The sequence below is a fragment of the Drosophila miranda genome, chromosome XL (genome assembly GCF_003369915.1).
Source record: "Drosophila miranda strain MSH22 chromosome XL, D.miranda_PacBio2.1, whole genome shotgun sequence".
NCBI lineage: Eukaryota > Metazoa > Arthropoda > Insecta > Diptera > Drosophilidae > Drosophila > Drosophila miranda.
The window spans coordinates 9,835,407-9,856,318 of record NC_046673.1 but is presented as its reverse complement, the minus strand read 5'-3'; the positions used below and the strand labels follow the sequence as shown (position 1 = coordinate 9,856,318).

Genomic DNA, 20,912 nt, shown 5'->3' with positions numbered 1-20,912 from the left:
TTGTTTGCTTTTACTTTCGTTTAGTTTGGTTTTTTTGAAGCTCACACTGAGAGTACACAACCCGAAGCTATGTCTTATTTCGTTTGTATTCTGTTTCCGGCCATGTTTGTGTTCGTGCTATACCGCATATCCAGTTAACCAAGTAATCAAACTAACATTTCTTTCGAAGCATTGTCGTTAGCTATGTAACTATCCACAATTACACAAAGCTCCAGCCACAGCCACAGCCACACTGCCCCGCAGGCGATCCGCAGGCACAGCCGGAACCACCAGACGTGGCCAAGTGGAAGGTGGAAGGTGGAAGGTGGTAGATGGAAGGTGGAAGCCACCGCTGTGGCTGGTGTGTTAGTTCTAGTTGATAATAGTTTTTCTTGAATCGTTGATTTGCTTAACCGATTAATTATTTACCAATGATGTGATATCTGTATTAAAAGTGACTTATGCTCGTTGTGTGTTTTTCTTTGTCTTTGTCTTTCTTGACCATGCTTTCGCATAACTGTTTCCATAACTCACCACTCAACCACCTCACTGGATATAACTCACCACAACCCAACACACACCCACACCCACACACACACATGCTTTGCCACACAACTGTACCGTGCCGCGGTCTAAAACTATCTCTATCTCTGTTCTTTACATGTTGTATTTGGTTTCTGTTTACTTTTCGATTATGTTATCTTCTGCTGTACAAAATTGATTGTGAATTTGGCTGAATTAAAATCACCTTAACCTCAAATTGAACCAAAATCAAATTACTAACGGAAAATTCTATATTATTTCCCTTCTCCCAACACACAAACACACACATACAAAACTTTGCCAAATGAAACCGCAACTCCTTTGAAACTCCTTTCCCATTCGGCGATATCCAACACACAATTTTTCCCTCTCTCTCTCTCTCTCTCTCTCTCTCTATCTATCTATCTATCTATCTATCTATCTATGTATCTTCTTTCTCATGTCTTCCTGCTTTTGTCAAAATATCTTGCGCTCGACCATCCCACCAAACAAATGCTCGTTAAATCTAAACAAAACCAACAACAATCTACAACCTACAACCAACAATCAACAACATATACAAGAAGCTACCAGCCAAATTGACATTAACCGAGGACTCACGCATCCTAACGACCGCCGCCGTACCATCACCATCGCCATCACCCTCGCCCTCATCGGGTCCACCATCTGCGCGGAGTACCCGTGCCAGCAAGTGGGGACGCCTTCTGGGCAGTTCAAGCGTCGATTCAGCTAGCGACACTAGCGCCAAGGTAGCCGTCTCGAGAAGTTTGAGCGCCCGCGAGAGTCTCCGTGAGAGCACTGCCCAGGCGCGGCAGAGTAGTACTTCGAGTAGCAATGGTGGACAAGGCAACAAAGTAATTACCGTTAATCGATAACACTTAACTGCTCAAGGCTCAACATAAACAACACATATAAACATGAAACAGTTCGAAGATTAATTTTAAAATTACATATCTATATTTTGGATTTTTAATTTGATTTGATAATTTGATAATTCATAACAATATAAACACACACACACACACAAACATACCCCCACTAAAACACACCTACACAGATATACGTAAATATTAATTCGATTGTCTATCTTGGGTTTCCATTTTTAATAATAACTCTTTCTGTCTTTTTTTTGCCATTCGTTTGCTCCTCCCCCGTTTTGAAATCCGTTAATAAAAACGATTCCGATTGCGCGACTCGCTACTCGCCACTCTTTACTCGCTCATTTTGCGTACCATTTCGTTAATTCTTATTTCTGATCAACCATTGATAATTGTTCAACATCCAATCGAAAAGCATTTACAATTAAGCAAAGTAAGTTCTCGAACAATTAGTTTGGTTTACTGTTATGTTAGTTGGCTTTCCCACACTCCAGCACAAGATTGACTGCGATCGATTAGCGATAAGCGAAAGGGCGGGCATAAACAATCGTTGGCGGTCCTTGGACATAGATATTCCGATATCCGATATGTATTTATGACTTTTTCGATTGCTCGGTGAATCGGTGACGATCTTTCGAAATTTAGTTAACGTATCTAGTTTCGATGTATGACCATATGGCGCTATATTTCGAACTTGAAGGATACATGTCTTAAGTGATGTTATTGCCGTTGCTAAGCCACAGTATCGCTAACTGGCCCGCCCCGCTAATCGGCCAATTTGAATGTAGTGCGCACCACGCCCACTCAAAATACACCCTCACACACACACACACACACACGCATACACAGACACCTGCCTTTAGAATGATTACTGCCGATTGCTGATTCTGAAACCAATTGATATGTTTTCTATTCTTCCGTTTATCGTTGACTCTTTTTCTCGTGCAACACAAAAAACAATAAATAACAAAAATCAAATTTTGAACAACCCACAAACATTGCTTGCCTTGCAACAACAACAACAACAACAACAACTGCAATTAACAAACCAAAAAAAACTTCAACAACAATTAAAAAATGATTCCGAATTGGGCTGCAAATCGAACGAACTACTTGCTACTCTGAAACCCTGCCACACAACCGATTGGAAACCAAATTGCACCATCCGCCTTTCGCACTGCAACAATCGAAACATCTGCAACAACAACTCTGAACAACCAACAACAAACTGAATGAATGCTTCAACAAAAACCAACCCGAAACCAACTTTTGCAACTAACCCAAAACAAAACAACAACAAAATCAAATCTAAACCGAAAAACAACCTTAACACTTTTCTCACTTTTCTCCCCCAACCGAACACAACTGTACCTCAATCTCAACCTCAACCTCAACCTGCTGCCTCGACCTGAACCTGAACCTCTGCCTCCGCCTCTGCCTGTAACCTCAACCTCTTTCTGCCTGAATCTGAATCTGAATCTTTACCTGTCCAATGCCTACGCCTTCGCCTACGCCTCCGCCTCTACCTCCGCATCTGCATCCGCATTGGCATTGCCACCTGCATCCATCCTGCCACATCGTTCCATTAAACGTCACCTTCAGGTTTTCCCAAAGGCGCCCAAGCTGCAGGCGAGCCAGGCGACGCTCGCCCGCCAGGATACCATCGACGAGGGCGGCGAGGTGGACTCCTCTCCACCCAGTCGCGACAGCCGTATAGTCATCGATGGAGGGGCGGCCTCGGTTACCGTTGGAGCCACTGCAGCAGGGACGGCAGCGGCAGCAGCAGCAGCGGCAGCGTCAGGAGGTGCGGCAGTCACAGGCCCGGGCTCATCTGGTTCTGGAGGAGGGGCCGGAGCAGTGACGGCGCTGGTGAAGGGAGAGCGCAACCTGGCCCTGGAGCGAGAACGCCAGATTGAGATGGCCAGCTCGCGGGCCACCACCTCGGACACGTACGACACGGGCCTGCGCGAGACGCCGCCCACGCTGGCGCAGCGAGATCTCATCGCCACCGTCCTGGACATGAAGGTGGACGTGCGGCTGGAGCTGCAGCGCATGCAGCAGCGGATAGGCCGCATCGAGGACCTGCTGGGCGAGCTGGTGAAGCGGCTCGGACCGCAGCAGGGGGGGGACAACAGCAGCGGCCAGACGACGCCCGGCGACGAGATCTGTGCGGGCTGCGGCGCGAGCGGCGTCGCGGCAGGTCCAGGAGCAGGACCAGGGCCAGGACCGGGGACAGGGCCTGGGCCGGGCACGCCCACGACCCCGGCCACAGTGACGGTCACCACGCCCGTAGACACTGTGATAACCATCTCATCCCCCACGTCAGCAGCGGCACGAGGGGCTGGGGCTGGCGCTGGCAGCGGTCTACTAAATCCAGGCGTCCCAGTTGTGTCGAGCGCGGGAGGCAACGGCCTGGGGCCACTGATGCTCAAGAAGCGACGCTCGAAGAGCAGGAAAGCACCGGCGCCTCCTAAGCAGACACTCGCCTTGGCCGGCGCGGCCTCAACGACCACAACTCTGACGGGCGCCGCTGGATCTGGTACGACGAGCGTGGCAGCGTCAGCGTCACCTGCAGCGGCAGCAGGGGCAGGCTCTCCCAGCGGTGCTTCTCCAACGGAACTGCTGCACCTGCGGCTGCTCGAGGAGGACTTTACGGCGGCCCAGCTGCCGCCCTCGACACCAACAGCCACGACCCCGACATCATTGGCCACGCCTCCCGGCAGCGGCACGCCAGCGGCGGGTAGTGCCACCACCTCGCCCACGGGCCCGCCACCCACGCTACCAACGACCACAGGCAGCAGCGGTCCAAGGAGCGGCAAACGGGAGTTCCTCTAGCCCAAGATTCTGTTGCGGCATCAGTCTTCGGCTTCGGCTCCGGCTTCGGGTTCAGCTTCGGCTTTGGCTTCAGCTTCCGCGGAGAACATGGAGAGCATGGAGCAATAAAATAAGCCACTATGGGGAGAGGGATGCTCCCGGCCATGCCCATGCCCACGCCCACGCCTATGCTAGTTAGACTAAATATATATTAAGATAATTAATGCTGTAACCTGTAACCTCAAGAGCTAGACTAACCTCCAAAAAGCTCACTGCTCCAACATGTATCTCTCTCTCTCTTGCTCTGAATCTATCTCTCTCTCTCTCTCTATCTCTCTCTATGTCTCGATGTAAGAATACCTTTCCATAACTCGTATCTCGCTTTTCTCTCACCGAACTAAACACACACACACACACACACTGAATGGAAGTGCTCGATACTTGATATTCGATACTTTAGCCCATTAGCCGATCCGCGATGATTAGCGTTAGCGATAGAGATAACGATTACGATTAAGGCAGAGCATATTGCTTACGATTTTGCTACATTTACTGCAATTATTTACCTTTATACATGTACACGGATATACTAAAGGGGATAGGGATATTACGTAGATAACGTCACAGATGGACAGACAAGGATGATACGCAGATACGGTTAGTTGTATATACATGGATAACTTTGTGATAACTGCTGAAGTGCGAAGGGAGGCGAACAAAACAGAAAGAAAGAAACGAGGAAAGCTAACGACAGAGATCGATCAATGCCCGTGAATTGTACATAGCATATAGCATAGCCTATACTCATCCTGCGAGTAGCCTAGGATTCGTATTCACACACACACACACACACGCCCAAAACCCCCCCGAAGAGAGAGCTGGAGGAGAAGATCCCAATGGGGATTGATATGTACATACAGACATACTCGTATGGGTATCTAGCCCGTCCTATTACTTAACGAAAACTCGAATGAAGAGAGAAACTCGGATTGAAGAGCACCAACCACTCTCGCAGCACTCGCACTACTCGCTTGGCTCTCCTGTAGGCTTAGGCGCGTAGGTAACTCAACGAAGATACTCAAGAATGGAGGACGAAGCTCCGCTCCCAGTACGAGATACAACACACAAGACACACACTAACAAAAAGTTGCGACAATCGACAGACCTAAGAAAAGAAAATAGGTAACTAAGAAAAAGAAACAGAAAAAGAATAAGAAACTACCTTTTAAAGAAAACCTCTTCAAATAAAAGAGCAAACAGAAAAACCAAAATTTGTATAGAGCTTGTAAATATTTGAATTACGAATACTATTTGGAAAACATACAGACATACATATGTATATGTTAATGTTCATTACACTCACTCTCAGACCTACACATATTTTGTGATACAAAAATTAGCTGAAAATAGTACCCAAAAATAACATAAATATTTGTTAACGCTTATACCCGAAGCAAAAGCAAGAGGAGGGCGCAAAGAACATTTGTTAGAGAACTATGCTTTATGTAGCATAGATCAAACTAGAATATATTGTATAATGGTACGGATATCGCAAAGATGCAAGTATACAAATACTAATGGAGATGTGTCCTGAGCAGTTGAAAAGTTTAATGGCAAGGTTTCATTACGTTTAAGTCGCCAGAGTCGCCAGAGTCGCAGTCCACTCGAAGTTCGTTCTGTTCCTGTTTGAGGTTCGATTTTGCCGTACATATACTCCTACTGTAGAGGTCGGTAGCAGACTTCCCATTCCCTCCCAAAGCAATACGAATACGAACTGTCTTCCTGCCATTGCTGGAGGTGTGGGGTTGGGTGTCTGGGGATATGGGTTGGGTTGGGTTGGGTTGGGTTGGGTTAGGGCTGCTGCAGATACTCGTGCTAGTTACTTAGTTTTAGTGCGATTAGTAGTTTTGTTCGATTCGATTCGATTCGACAGCATTTTCATTGTGAAATCGGAAATCACACACACACACACACATATATATAAATCCAATACTCCAAAATGAATCAAAAAATTTAAATAGGAATAGCGAAAAACCAATTTGTTGCATACGCTTAGGCGCTCATTTCTAGTCGAAAGTTGAACGAATGTAGGACTCAGCGGGGTCAAACTGTACATAGATTTTTTTTAAATATAAATATAGCTATTAGTTATTTATTACTAGGCGAACCGAACTAACCAGAAGAAGGAATAAGCCACAGACTCGGTCTGACTGGTGAGCCCAGCAATATGTATTAGTATTTCGAGGGCCCTTGAGTCGGGCCTGATGGTAGACACTTTATATACATCTTAGACTGGGATTTTAAACTCATTCAAGGCTTCCTCTACATCCACCTCTTTACCTTTCGCCCGATCGCTTCTGGCCCTTTGTTGGTTTTCTTATGGGTGTCTTTTAGATCTAAACTACACAGAGCCTTATACATTTATGAAACAAGCAACTAACCAAAAGCAACTAAAGCAAACAGCAGGAATGAATTCAACAAGCTAGAAACATGAACCTATACTAACATTAACATTAACATTAGCATTAGCATTAACTTTAATATTAAAAAAAACAGACATGAAACAGACGTAAAACTAATACCGAATGTAGGTAAGAAAGGTGCAATTACAATTTTTAGATCAAGCTAAGCGAAAACGCGAGCAATTTAGTCGAAATTTATATTGAAAAATTTATATATGTACGAGTATGCATACCCATACAGACGAGGAATTGCGAGTACACACACATTCAGACAGAGATGTACATATATACTCCCAAGCCGGCACACAACACTACACACACACACACACACACAGAAATGTCTAATGGTGATGTTCTTGCCTTCACTTTCGCCTAAAAAACGCCCCAATTCAGTCTGATATATATATAAAGAAGAAGGAGAGAAGGCAGACGAAGGTCCGTTCGGTTAGAAGAGCCAAAGAAACTGATGTAGTCGTATGAATATATAGATAACATACACGTATATATGCTTATACATACATATGTGTATATATATATGTGTGTACGAGTATTTTCAAGATTACCTCTAGTTACACCTAGAACGAGAACGAGAACAACCTAACAAAATTAAGCTTTTATACGCCAGAATTTTTTTCTAAGAAAAATACAAACAAGAAAATACTCAAGAATATACATAAAAAATACAAAATAAAAAATCAAATAAAAGCCAGAGAAGAGAGAACACGCCACTCAATTAAACAAGAATACCGTAAATGAAATTAATTTAATTATACAATACAAACAAAATAGGTCAGGAATGATATACATAGACGAAAGCCTTAACCCAAAATAAGAAAAAGAAAAAAAAAAGAAAACAGAAAACAGAGAAAAATAATTAGTCGCGCCTCGTTTTTGTTTTTTTATTTTGTAAGTTCCACAGCAAAGCTAAGCAAAGAAAACCAAAAGTACGAGTACTATATACTAAATATATACCGACAAAATACCAAACCAAACAAGCAACTAACTTAGCATTATGCTCTAGATTCTAGAACAAAGAACCAAAATTTTACAACAAAAACAACAACAACAAAAACAAGAACAAAAGCGAGAAAGCAATGTTAAACATTTTCCACCAATTTGAGAAGCATAGTTGTTAAAATACCTTTAAAATACCTATAAAATACTGAAAACGATTTCGTACACGCGCCCTTTTGTTTTTAAAACGTCGTAAAGCTGCCTATTTATATATTTACAAACAAACGAAGAGAAAAACAAAAAACCAAAATACACTTAACTACAAATTAAACAAACAACAACCAAAAAAAAAAAACCAAATAAAAAACAAAAAACCAGAAAAAAGTACATATTAAAATAGCTAAATTCCAAGTAAAGTGAGGCAAAACAAAGCAAAAAAAAAAAAACAAAACGAAAACAATTCAAAATAGTTTGAAATCCATTGAGTTTTTATTAAATTACGCCCGAACTTAGTGAATCCAGAAAAAAGGCTTTGCTGATCAGATTTACAGCTGTATACACACTCAGATTTATATATACAATATATACCTACATATATGTATGCATAGTGTGTATGTTTATCCCATTTGAAGCTTTCTAGGGAGTCAGAGAACAAGCCCAAAATCGAGGACATAAATAGTTGTAATGTTTATTTGAGAATCGATGGATTAATTCCTGTAATTAGTATATGTACAGTTACATACTTGATTATTGCCCTACATTATTCGAGCCCCCACACACACACACACACTCACACACAAACACTCATATTTGAGGTTAGTAAAGATCGAGCGAATCTTAAAAGTAACAACCCCTTAAAAAAGAAGAAGCAAAAAACAAATAATTTGCAACATTTGCAGAAAGCTAAAACACAATACGCGAATGAAACAAAGACAAGAAAAGAGAAATACATACATAAATGTTTTTTAAAAAAAAACCCCAAAATATTGTTTTCTATCACGGGCGAATCCTTTCACTTACGGTAAGTTTTAACCTCAAGAAGGTCATCGATCAAGCTCAAATGTTTGCTTTTCTTACCATTGAAACCATTAGGAAATATATAGGTAGATGGGCAGGCTCATGCTCACGACAAGTTGTCTTTTCCTTGCCCTTAAAGGAGCCCTCCAGTTGCAAACGAGAGGCTCCAGAGTTGGAAAGGGAAATGGAGATTAATAATCGCCCCCTCATAATTTTCTCCTAGGCTTACTGCCTAGGATCAACTCTAGGATATCTGTATATCTGATATGTATTTTGTGAGCTGAGTGCCGACTGACAGACCAGGAACAGATACCACTCACCGAAGACATCACCCATTAGAGCGGATTCCAAACAGATTACGAACTCGTGTGGGAACCGACGGGCCCCAGATACTTCAGATCCAGATCAGTTCACATTTCAGTTCTTTCCGGGCTCTGTCCTCCATTTTTACAATAACTCACGGGGTTCAATTAGGCCCGCTCACTATGCGATCGGTGGTTCCCCGCCAGAGTCAAAGCTCCTCCGCCATTCAATTAGGTTGGGTCTGGGCTTATCTGAATCCTCCACAGCGGGATTTGTAAGTACAACTGACATTACTCATATCGTATCGTATCGTTTATTTGGAAAAAAAAGAAGCGAGCTATGGGCCACCGATATTCGTGTTATCTACAATTCATGACTAATGTTCCACTTTGGGCTGTAAGTCCCCCGTGTACTTTTAAGTAATTCATAGTTCGGATGCGCTTAGTTCTGCAGGTTGAACAGCTTCCACAGTCCACAAAGAGCGGCTAGGGAGAGGATCTTCCACAGTGAGAGGGCTCCCAGAACACGCCCGGAGTTCACTGAGGCGAATCCCAAGCGATTGTTGCCCAAATCGAACTCCGTGTAGTGGCGGCCGATGAAAACGTCGCCCAGAATCCAGAAATCAATGTCCTCTATATACGTGATGCCCAGAGTACATCCGCCATCCAGTTCCACGAAGTACGCACTGGGCGGGATCTGGAAGGGTACACCGCTGATGGTGATGGTCAGGGTGGGTAAGTATGAAACGGATGCGCAGTCAATCTCCTGATTGACTAACGATACGATCTTCAGATAAGTGGAGTACGGAGCAATGAGCAGTGAGGTGCCCGTATCGGCCACTGCCTGGCAGTTCGTGCACAAGGTAGTGCCGTCAAGAGTGACGCCGTCCATTTGGAACTGCCAGTAGTTCTGGTTGGAGACGGGAGCATAGACGAGTTTGCCGGCATACAGCGAGGCATCGGAGCCGCCCAGGATGAGCTCTCCTCCATAGCTCGCCACCGAGGTGCCATTAGTCTCGAGGTAGAAGGAGAACACGGGCGTATCCACCAGATGATCGGTCCACAAATTGTAGAAGGGCGGCTGAACACCGTCCACGGCAAGACTGTTGTAGGCCATGCCAAAGATGCCGTCGAACGAGGAATCCTGCATGGCAGCGCCCGTCTCTGTAATGGCCTCCCCGAAGGTTTGGTTCAGAATTTTCAGTCCAGCCACGGTCACCACATCCGTGGAGAGGATGCCCGCAACGCTGCCCGAGCCATAGGTGATGGAGAAGGAGGTCCCATTGATCTGATACGTGGTGGAATTCGCGGAGGAGTACTGCGAGTGGTTGTAGCAGTCCAGGCTGTAGCAATTCACGCTGGGAATCCACAGATTGGCAGACCCCGTGTCGAACTGCACCATGAAATTCTGAGGCGGCGTTCCTATGCTGATCTCGCCGTAGTACTGAAAATTCAGCAGGTTTGAAAGCGTCTCCACAGAGTAGTTTCCAGCGGGCGTAGTACTGGTGCTGTTGGTGCTGGTGCTGGTGCTGGTGCTATTGGTGCTGGTATTGCTCTGCACTAGATTGTATTTCCTCGATACATGCTCGCGTTCGGCCATGAGACTTTGGCGGGTCCGCACATATTTATCCGAGCGGCGCACGGGTATCCGATGCAGGGCGGAGCATGCTCCTGCCACCAAGCCCAGAAGGGCCAACAGGACCAACGCCTTGCCGTGGGTCATGGACATGCTGCTTCCCCGAATGTCTTCAACTAACTGTTGTGCCGCCATAAGTTTGGGCTTTTATAGAGTCGTGGACAAACACTGGCCACTGGCCTTTCGTTATCGACTGCGATTGCGGGAATCAATCAAATAGTTTTACAAATTTTCTTCAGATAACGTTTCGTTAATAGTTCAAGACTCCCTATTGAGTCATATGTCATCTAATGCATATGTTCAAAACTCGATCAGTGAGTCAATTAAATTATTTGATGGATTTAGATAGATAGATAGCTGGCAAATAGATAGAGAGTTGGTCAATCATAAGCGAAACCTTATAAAAAAAAAACTGAGCAATATCGACTGGAACCCAATGGAATGTCTTGTAGAAATATCGATCTAAAGAACAGCCTTTTAAAGAAGTCGTTTTTGGAACTAGAAGCAATAACTGATCGAGCACTCAGCATCAGAGCGTCAGAGAAATATAAAATGAGGAATCTACGAATTTTTTGATGATGCAGGCACCGAGCGAGAGTCTCGTCTCGCCCACTCCGCCTGGGGGCGCCACTGCACGAGAGTACTGCTGTGTACATCTGTAGTTCTGAAGGAGAAAATACAAGACACTCTGTCTCGAATCAATCGTGTTCTTAAAGTGTAAATCTGTGCAAGCATTTCTTACACCACCAGGACATAGCAAGACACGAAGATTTGGTCCACCATCATCTGAATATGATCCGCATGGACGCAGAGTGGTTCTGGGACCTTGAGTACATCCAGTTCGAGAGAAACGGCCGTTAGGTAAAGAGCAAGATGATGAGCAAGTGCGTGGACTCTCTGGGCACCAATTCGCATGATCAATGATCAACCCAAAAACCAGAGTTTGATACCTGCGAAGGAAACCACCCTTAACCGTTGCTCACCCCCAAACCGGTCAAACAGGTCATCTCTTTCGAATGAAACCTGCTGTGAAGGTTTCGTGATTAACTCTGTACTTTCTCCGATCATTTTTTATTGTTTTCCGCTGGTCCTTAGACGAGAAGTCAGTTCTACGTCCCACATACGAGTACTATTACCTGCCTTCATTCTGTCATACAGTTAAAAAGCAAGCAGGTTTTAAGTGGATAAAGAGAGTGTCATTTAGAAAAAACCCTTAGTCCTACTCTAATAGTGAAAGTGGTTGGTCAACACACATCAAAACAACAATCGTGTGGCAGCAAAATGGAAGCAGACATAGTGTGTGACCTCTGTGCTGAAGCTGTCAAAAGCAAGCAGTTTGTATCTCATTACGAGAGATGCATGGGTCCCCGAAATGCCTTTGAGGCTCTCATGAGCAATGGGACAACCAACAAACACTCTGAGACTCCAAGCATTCTCTGCACAGTTTGCGGAGAGAGTTACCGTCCGGCTCAGGAAATCCGGCATCTAATTTCTGAAAGGCATAAGAATGCTGCAGCCGCTCAACTGAAGGACAATGAAAATATTACTTTAATTTCAACGAGGTCGCGATTTGCATTGAAATCGTATCGCGTTCACTCCAATAAAGGCGACCAGATTGATTTAAAGGAGTTGTATAGTCAATGTAAGGAGGATATAGTAAAAGTATTGCTGTGCTGTCTCAGTGAGTACGTAGCAGTAAAGCTGAATCTAAAAGTACTTGGACCCTATGTCAAGCAAACGGATGACGACTCTGGAATACTGGAAACAAGGCAGCACTTCGTCACGGCCTACATGTCTGTATATGAAAATGAACTGACGATCAACAAACTGGATCAAGCAGTCGAGCATTTAATAACTTTGAGCAGTAGCTTCCACGAAAGAGATTTGGTTTGGGCAGTACAGATTTTCAAGTATTTTGAGCTCACGATAATCAGGTTGGAGAATGTACCTGGAAATGGACACGTTCGGGCACCACCAACAATTAAATCCCGAAATGCCATAATTAATGTTAAAAGTGCGGATGCATTTTGTTTCAAATGGTGTGTCTTAGCATCTTTGGCCTATAGCAGACACCTAATCACTGCATTTAAGACATCAAAGCAAAAGGTATTTGCCCGAAAGAAACTAAGCGACCCATGGTACTATATACTGGACATCAGTCGAGACATCATTTACTATGCAGGCCTTAGAGTCGATTTTTCAGGGATTGAGTTTCCAATAACACGCAAAGGAATCAAGCGCTTCGAACTGAACAATTCGGACTTCAGCGTCAATATATTTGAGGTGGATGCCACTGGCAAATTTGTGTTCGGCCCCACAGTACGCACAAGCGAAATTCGGAGCCGACACATAAACCTATTGGGCATAAATAATCAAAATAAACAGATTACCCACTATGCCCTTGTAACGTGCATGAAGAAGTTGCTGTTTTCACAATCTAGCAAATCGCATAGGTCGGCATATTATTGCCAGTATTGTCTAAAATTGTATTATACCACAAATATACACCACGAAGTGTGGAGAAAATGCTGCTTCTAGCCGGAAATAAATGCTAAAACTGTACAAATCGTGTGCGAAGGAACTGTTCCAGCTATGAAATGGAAAGCAATTTCTTACATGACAATAATAAAAAAAACTAGAGAACACTTTAGACTGTAATTGTAAAAAAAATGTCCTAACTATACCTATTGTAACTTAACCATGACCGCTTTAAAATTAGATATAATTTAGATAATGCTACATGAGTACAAAAATATTACACATTCGCTTTATACATAAATTAATAAAAACAAAAAAAAGTGGCGGTGGCCGAACGCCAGAGCCGAAGACCCTGGGAACCCTATTGAAAACCGATGATCCCAGCTTCCAATAGAGATTACGAATTCTTTTTTTCCTTCTGAGAGCATATTTCATTATATGTTTATCCGGATAAGCGATCCAAGACTTTCACCTTCACTTTTCCGTGTACGAGCGAACCAATCAGGATCGGAGAGAGGCAAGCAAGGCTTGGAGCGCTCTCTTCTGGCTTTTCAACAACATTTTAAGAGAGCCTCAACATAAAATAAATGTAGGGTCCGATAGTCGTGCAACTACTTACATATTGGATAGATGGGATAAGTGGGATATATGGGTTAATAGTAGCCTGAAATGAGCAGGAAACACCAAAACTAGCTGGCGTGTATATCTTACGTCCAATCCAATCCAATCCAATCCAATCCGATCCGATCCGATCAGATCTGGCCATTCGAAAGCTGTCGCTGGACGCCCGACTCGGTTGCAACACATATTTTTAGCCTAGGAACACTCCATAGAACACTCTCTCGTAGCACATTGGGGAGACCAAATCACACTCAAAAACTATTTTACATAGAAGCTACAGCTACAATGCAGCCAGCCATCAAAGGCGATATCTGGAAGCAGCAGCGACGCAGCCGGTATGGGGCTTGGGACGACCCTGGTGTCTCAATGTTTGCGGTCGTCGGCCAGGAGCCCCTCGATAATATGCTGACCATGATGACGCCGCTGCCGCTCGGGACCAGCGACTTTGACAAGGAGGCCTATCCAATGATTCACAAGACGTCGGATGCCGATAACGCGGTCTTTCGCACTGTCAAGTTCCAGGTGGAGCAACTGGCACTCAATCGAACATTGCAGATGCGTCCGAAGGAAGAGCAGAAGCGCATTGACACCGAAATCATGCGGGCCCTTGTGAAAGAGCGCAGAAGCGAGATGGTTGCGGCCAGTCGGCGCATACAGCTCCAGCGGAACGTGCCCGAGCTGCGCGACCTGCAGCTGGAAATAAACGTGGCCAAGACGGCCCTGAGCGTCAGGAAGGGCATGCTCTCGGATCAGAAGCAGAAGTGCCTCAACAAGAAGGCTGAGCAGGACGAGGCCCGTGCCCAACAGAAGCAGCTGGAACTGCAGCTGTGCAAGGAGCAGTTGGTGGCGGAACAGAAGACCAAAGCCTTCCGTGAAGCACTGATGAGCCAGCTTGCGGAGGCAACCAAGAACCGCCTCCGGGAGCAGCAAGAAACCCGGGCAAGGGAGCGACGGGAGCTGCTCGAGTTCCAGAAGAAGTACGCTCTAGAGCTGTCGCAGGAGGCTGAGAAAATGGCACTGCAGCGCAAAGAGCTCCAAGAATCCCTGAAGAAGACCAGCGCCCAGAAGCAAGCCACCCTCGAAATCGAGGCAAGAAAGAATGTGGGCCGCCCCCAGCGTGGGATCCTCGACTCGTTCGGCCCGAGAACGGCCGCGTTCGTGGCCAAGGACATGAAGCGCCGCGCGGACGAGATCCAGGCTAGAGAGATCAACAGCGCACGGCTGGGCGCTGAACTCAATCAGATCCGACGCGACCGGGAGACGAATGACGAGCTGTTCATCGATCTGCTCGAGCGCGAGTACCATGCCAAGGACAGCCAGAAGGTCTTGGAGAAGATTGCGGCCCAGCAGGCCGCGAGCTATGCGAACCGCGAGCAGGTGGTTCTGCAGCGCCAGGCAGCCAAGTACTTCCGGGAGCAATGGGCTGCCATCGGGAACAACATCCCACGCGACTCGACCTCCTTTGGCGAGCGTCAGCACCTCCTGAACGTCGACCGCAACGCCATGATGCACAAGAAGAATATGCAGTGCCACCATGAAATGGTTGAGCTGGCCATGGCCAACAAGCACCGCCGTAAGGCCGACGCCGAGGCGGTTCGTAGCATTACCTCGGCATTGGCCCAGCTCCAGAACGCAGAGGATCTTGCCGTGAAAGAGGAGCGACTCCGTATGCTCCGCAGCGAGCCCCGGGAGGTGCTCAACGCCATACGACCCTTCGCCCTCACCGCCAGCGAGCACACGGTCCTCAATCTGGAAACCAGCAAACGTATCTGACTTACACATTCCGCATATTACCCATTCAATGCCAACATATGCTGAGGCCCAACGAAATCTATTAAAGAAATTCCTTTCTTCCCCCTTTAGGGAATTCAATTATTTAAGTTATATTTCAGTTAGCTCTCCTCCTATTGCTTGCCATTTCAGGATTTATGAGTGTTGAAAACACAGTGAGAACAGAGCATCGCAGGGAAATGCTGATGCGGCAAGGGCCGCGGCTTTACTCTTATAGCCGGTGCTCAGTCAAGTTATTCCATATATTTTAAACCACCCAATCCATTTCGGCAACGGAAACACTTGCTCCTCCGATTTCGGTTTGGCTTTGTTCAGTTTTTCTTGTTTATTCATCGATTGATTCGCTTAACAACTACATCATAGTATACTAGTGTACATCTCGATTCAGATATGGTTGTGTCCTATTATAAGAGGGTCCTTAGAAGGTCTCTCTGCAGAGTTGCGTTGGGGGCTTAGGTATAGGTAGACGGGTTAGCTTTAGCCACAGCTCCTCTCGCGCTGCTTTTACCTCCAAGAAGACTTGTCTTAGCAATCAGTTCCTATTTGCGATCCACGATCCTTGACAGCTTACAGACTAATAAATGCATTTCGCCTCCGGTACGTTTTCAACTTGTTCCAAAGTTTTGGTTTCCGTTTTGTTTTGTTTTTTTTTTAGTTTAAGTTTTTTTTTAGTTGGTAAAATTTGAATTGATTTCGATGCTGCTTGGAAGTAAAAGCGCAAAAAGTTGATCCAAAGCCTCAAAAAACAAGCAAAAATTATAAAACAAAAAGCACTCACACTCACTCACACAACAAGAGATTAGAGAACAGAGTGAAAAAAAAGGTTCTATAAATAGCATTCAACCGGTTGGAATATGTACAATAAACAAATTGAATGGAAATCTATTCCATAATATAAATAAATAAATATACAACTAAATGCAACTTAATCGAATGATATATAGACATCTATATATCGACCCTCAACTTATCTATAGGGATCTATTTATAGTAAATGCACGCAGCGCAACAAACGAAACAAAATTCGAGCACCCACAGAACACACGCACACTATCTTCAACTAAATCCTACTAATACACAGTACAGGGGAAGGGGATAAGGATTGGGGGAAAGGATCAAAGGATTTTTGGATTTAAGGATAGGGGGAGAGCTAAAGTGCTTAGTCAATCACCATCGACCAGGGATGATCCACCCTGCCGTACTGGATGTTGGTTAGCGTCTCGCGGATCAGCTCGTGGACAGGCTTCTCCTGCTCCATGGTGGGGACATAGAGGTCCTGGCCAAGGTAGTTGATTCGATTGACGGGACTAACAACGCACGCAGTGCCCGCACCAAACAGCTCCAGCAACTGAAAGCACAAGGATCGAAGAAAAACTCAATTAGAACAGGAGTCAGGGCCAATGCAATCATCAGTTCGCTTACCCTTCCTTGGTTGAGCAGCTCACAGACCATGGGCATGGTGATATTCGCTTCGCGCACCTTAAACTTGCCCCACTGGCGGGTCATGTTCAGGATGGAGTCGCGTGTAATTCCCGGCAGGATCAGGCCACTCAGTGGCGGCGTTATCAGTTCTTGTTCTGAAATGAAAATGGAAACGGAAATGAAAACCAAATTTATGGTATTCTAGTGCCAATCGCTACTCACCTCCTTGATCGTTCACGTAGAACATGAAGATGTTCATGGTGCCCACCTCCGTCAGCTGGTGATCTTCACCGTACAGCCAGAGCACCTGCTGGAGGCCCCGTGACGCCGCCTCCTTCTGCACATTGATGGTGGGAGCGTAGTTGGAGCCCATCTTGCGATTACCGACGCCGCCGGGCCAGGCGCGTGTATAGGCGGGATCGGCCAGCAGGGAGACCGCCCCCGAGGAGCCAGTCTTAAAGTAGCTGCCCACCGGACTGAGAATGGCGTAGAGCAGGGCCGAGTCTGAGGAAGCTACACCCAACGTGGGCTGAGCGAGGATCATCAGAGATTAGTTATCAGATCAGATATCAGGGATCAGGAATACTCACATCGATGCCAATGAGGGTAGGGCGGATGTACAGGCTGGCGGTGTCCGTGTGCGGCACCCACTCGGAGTCGATGGTTAGCAGGCGGGACAGGCACTGAACGAACTCCTTGCCTTCGAAGGTGGGAAGGCCGGAGCGCTGGGCGGCCAGGTTCATGCGGGCCATGTTCATGTCCGGACGGAAGATGCGGATCTTTCCATCGACCCCCCGGTACGCCTTCATGCCCTCGAAGAGCTGCAACGAATCGATCGATCAGTCAGTCGCCTGATAAGACACCCTTTGGCAACAGCCAGCAGCCGCTACAGCGATCTGATGAGATGAGATGAGATGGTATGCCGATGACGATGGTGATGGCAATGACTCGACTAGACAGCATAGATCACACGTGTCGTTGCGTGCCGTCCGCCTTGTCTACAGTTGCTGCTGGGTCATCCAAAGATTACGATACGGATGGTTGATGGTGTGTGGCGGGTGGCGGGTGATCGGGTGAACGAAGGGTGAGTGGCAGAGCTGAGCCTGGAGTGGAGAGCGGTTGAGCTTACCTCTACGGCGTAGTGCAGGACCTTGGCAGCGGGATGCATGACCAGGTTCTCCAGCGGCGTGATCTCTGGCTTTTGCCAGCCGCCTAGGCTCTTGTGGTAGTAGATCTTCAGCATGTGGTCGGTGAAGAGGCGGCCAAAGCCAAGCTCCTCATCGTTGTCCGGCTTCGGCTGTAGCTGTTGGGGCGTGGCCAGGCGCACCGTCAACTGTGAGGCCTTGAATAGATGGCCCAGATCCTTGTCGTGCTTGACGGGCTCCGGGGCATGTGTGTACTGTGTGTTCACCGAGGCGGTGATCTCAAAGTCCACCGAGGTCTTTTGCAGCTGTTGGGCCGCCTGGGCTGCCTTCAGCGACTGGTTGCTGCACAGGCGAATGGACTGGGCGATGAACTTGATCATTCGATGCTGGTTGCGGAAGATGTCCTGCAATGAAAAGAACGTATACGGCACACGGTCAGAATGTACGCTCCACCAAGTTGAGTGACTCTAAAGAGTTCATGATTGTATGCTAATTTTGGTCTAGACCCAAAATTCGATTTCCGAAACATCAAATCAATTTGCACTCTAATTAAAATCCACTTTCGATTTGCATGCCAGTCCGTCGCCGTTCACCCAGAGGAGTGGGAATGGGAATGGGGTTCAGCAGGAACTTAACCCGTCTAGATTCTGGGTCAGATCTGTGTCGCTAATCAGCAGAGTTCGGCGGAGACTTGTTTTGCTGATGCCTGCCCTGCGCCAAGCTGATCTTAAAGCTGATGAAATACCCCAAACTATAGACTAAGCCTTAGCCCCGTTCAATGCCAAAACTAGTCCAAAACTGCCATCATATGTCGCTGACATTGCATCAGCCGAAATATGTTGTACAAAACAACAACGACTCGTTAGTATGTATGTATAAACATAAAAAATAGAGTTCAAAAACTGGTCGACTAAATGTCTGCCAGATCGGGGCTTATCTCTCCCTCCGCCACCAGTCGTAGCCCACGATCTGACGCCATAGATTACGAGTACGCCCGAGAGGGAAGTAGATAACATGTCTCCATAAATTCCCAAAATAAAACATAATGTGCTCTATTTTTAATGGATCAGAGAGTGGGCACTGGGCACTGGGCACTGCTCCCCAAGTGCTCGCACAATAGCTGATGAATCAATCAGCATTAATGACTGGAAATACTCTCTACTGGGTTTAACAGGATTAAATGGAGTGGACTCAGTACGAATACGTTTCACCATTTTTTGAATGGATTGTCGCCAGATTCTTCGAGAAATTCGATGGAAGACAATCACTTTAAATAATTGCCAGTACAATGTTCTCCCATTTCGGCTAGAAGACTTCCAGTTCATTCACTTTGTTTTATAGTATAGACTTAAAGTGTTTCTGGATGAGTTTGCTGTTGCTGCTTTGGACATTGATAAACAACTCAGCCGAGCGTTGTGATTTCCATTTAGTAATACAGATACAGATACAGGCAAATACAGATTTCAGACTGTTGCCAACTTGTTAAAAATTGTTTAATTAGGCTGCGCGAAGGGAAACATAATTTATGACCTGTCTGAATTCAGATAGGAATATTAATAGATTTAGATGAGACGTCGATTGGAGCTGGAGAGTTGGATTTCGCGGATGGTAGCATAATGTCTTGGAATTCGATTTCGACTGGATTTCTTTTATACATAATTCGGTTCAAGTTTGGACGGAGCTCGCTTAGATATTTGACGGTATTTCTATTGATTGAACAGTGTACAAACCTTTGCGTTTATTGCCATTTTGGTAGTCATGTTGCTGCGTATAAACTTTCTTTCCCGTTTTCTCCGATCTCGCAGACTCTCTTCGGTTCTTCTCTTCGCTTCGCGCTCTTTTGGCAAAGTGTCTTTCGGTGTTTGGGTCTGCTTTAACGTTCACGTTCTCGTTCTCACTTGGGCCCGAGCCTGTCCTTTGCACTTTGTCTCACTTGAATTGATTTATTGTTTCGCGTTCAGGGAATTGCACTTTACCGCACTCGAACACAGCAACAAAAAAAAGCTGATATATCATAAAGTTTAAATATTTAATTGGGTTTCGATTTGCTTCTGCTTTGCTTCTCTTCAGGTATCTGGTATTCTTCTCGCACATGTGTGTCTGAACGAGTCGCTGCACGAAATGAGCTGCTGCCGCATTGCGCTCCTCTATCTATAGCCGCCGCGGCGGTGGTCAGCACTTGGGTGTGTGTGTGTGAGCAGCTCGTACGATTATCAGAGAATCGGAAGAATTGCTTTCGAAGAGACGGCGTTCGGCGGCAGAGCGCCCTGTTTACCGTTGAAACCTAGCCGCAGATTAAGAGAATTTGCGCAGAAAGCGCGAAAGAGAGGCAGCCAATACACTGTACACTGCACTCACAAAGTCGAATAAAATCAGTTCAGTTTTCAAAGCGCTCCTCCTAACATATTTATCAATTGAAATGTATATCCTCCTGTGGCACAGCAAAGTTTTCCCGAGTGGCCAATTTTCGTGTTGGTCAGTGTAGCCCACAAGACACACAGCACAGCATAAAATCGAATGTTTTTACTTCCTCTCTCGCTCTGGCTCTCGTCATCGGCTCCCGTACGACTCGTGTTTTTGAAAACACGATGGACGGCCCCCATGGTGGGGCGGTGGTGCGGGACAGTAACAGTACCCCCCATGGGCTGTACGTACTTATTTGGACGCACCAATCCGACGACGATCTTTGATAGGCAACGAAATTTTTTTTCTTTCATATTTTTTTTTCAGCTATTTTTTTTTGCTTTTTGGGACTCGGCGCAAAAACCAATTTCAGGCCATTATTTTCAGTTGATTTTGGGTGACATTTTTGTTCGAGCTGAATTTTGGGCGGCTTCTGGTAGTCTCTTCTAGTTTCTCTAGTTCTTTCT

The 20,912-nt window shown here is 45.8% G+C and overlaps 4 protein-coding genes across 18 annotated transcripts in view; 2 read left to right on the top strand and 2 right to left on the bottom strand.

The window, feature by feature from the left end:
* LOC108164890 (potassium voltage-gated channel protein eag) overlaps positions 1–6,034 on the top strand; it is a 66,145-nt gene extending 60,111 nt beyond the window's left edge. For 8 of the 15 annotated variants that reach the window (XM_033391979.1, XM_033391948.1, XM_033391941.1 and 5 more), the window contains 3 exons: positions 1,086–1,376; positions 1,816–1,833; positions 3,003–6,034. In XM_033391979.1, the coding sequence (XP_033247870.1) occupies positions 1,086–1,376; positions 1,816–1,833; positions 3,003–4,235 (1,542 nt within the window). In that variant the 3' untranslated portion in view covers positions 4,236–6,034. The remainder of the gene's footprint in view (positions 1–1,085; positions 1,377–1,815; positions 1,834–3,002) is intronic. The other 7 variants (XM_033391951.1, XM_017300855.2, XM_033391963.1 and 4 more) reach the window with 4 other exon arrangements.
* Positions 6,035–9,247: 3,213 nt separating this feature from the next.
* LOC108165078 (cathepsin E-B-like) lies at positions 9,248–10,720 on the bottom strand. Its single transcript, XM_017301129.2, has one exon. The coding sequence runs from the start codon at positions 10,718–10,720 to the stop codon at positions 9,392–9,394; it is 1,329 nt and encodes a 442-aa protein (XP_017156618.2). The 3' UTR covers positions 9,248–9,391.
* A 3,102-nt stretch (positions 10,721–13,822) lies between these two features.
* On the top strand, positions 13,823–15,562 carry LOC108164612. The gene has a single exon (XM_017300452.2). The coding sequence runs from the start codon at positions 13,970–13,972 to the stop codon at positions 15,455–15,457; it is 1,488 nt and encodes a 495-aa protein (XP_017155941.1). The 5' UTR covers positions 13,823–13,969; the 3' UTR covers positions 15,458–15,562.
* A 202-nt stretch (positions 15,563–15,764) lies between these two features.
* LOC108164613 (branched-chain-amino-acid aminotransferase, cytosolic) lies at positions 15,765–20,173 on the bottom strand. Its single transcript, XM_017300453.2, has 6 exons — positions 19,773–20,173; positions 18,027–18,446; positions 17,488–17,718; positions 17,120–17,426; positions 16,898–17,052; positions 15,765–16,823 (listed from the first exon to the last, which is right to left on the bottom strand). The coding sequence occupies exons 1-6, from the start codon at positions 19,800–19,802 to the stop codon at positions 16,635–16,637; spliced, it is 1,332 nt and encodes a 443-aa protein (XP_017155942.1). The 5' UTR covers positions 19,803–20,173; the 3' UTR covers positions 15,765–16,634.
* Between the last annotated feature and the right edge of the window lie 739 nt (positions 20,174–20,912).

Excerpts from the sequence above, each read along its gene's own strand:
- LOC108164613 (XM_017300453.2), bottom strand. The coding sequence starts at position 19,802 with ATGACTACCAAAATGGCAATAAACGCAAAG. Across the intron at positions 17,719-18,026 it reads TCCTGCACTACGCCGTAGAG|CTCTTCGAGGGCATGAAGGC; the intron begins GTAAGCTCAACC and ends GATTCGTTGCAG. Across the intron at positions 16,824-16,897 it reads AGCTGCTCAACCAAGGAAGG|TTGCTGGAGCTGTTTGGTGC; the intron begins GTAAGCGAACTG and ends TTGTGCTTTCAG.
- LOC108165078 (XM_017301129.2), bottom strand. The coding sequence starts at position 10,720 with ATGGCGGCACAACAGTTAGTTGAAGACATTCGGGGAAGCAGCATGTCC.
- LOC108164612 (XM_017300452.2), top strand. The coding sequence starts at position 13,970 with ATGCAGCCAGCCATCAAAGGCGATATCTGGAAGCAGCAGCGACGCAGC.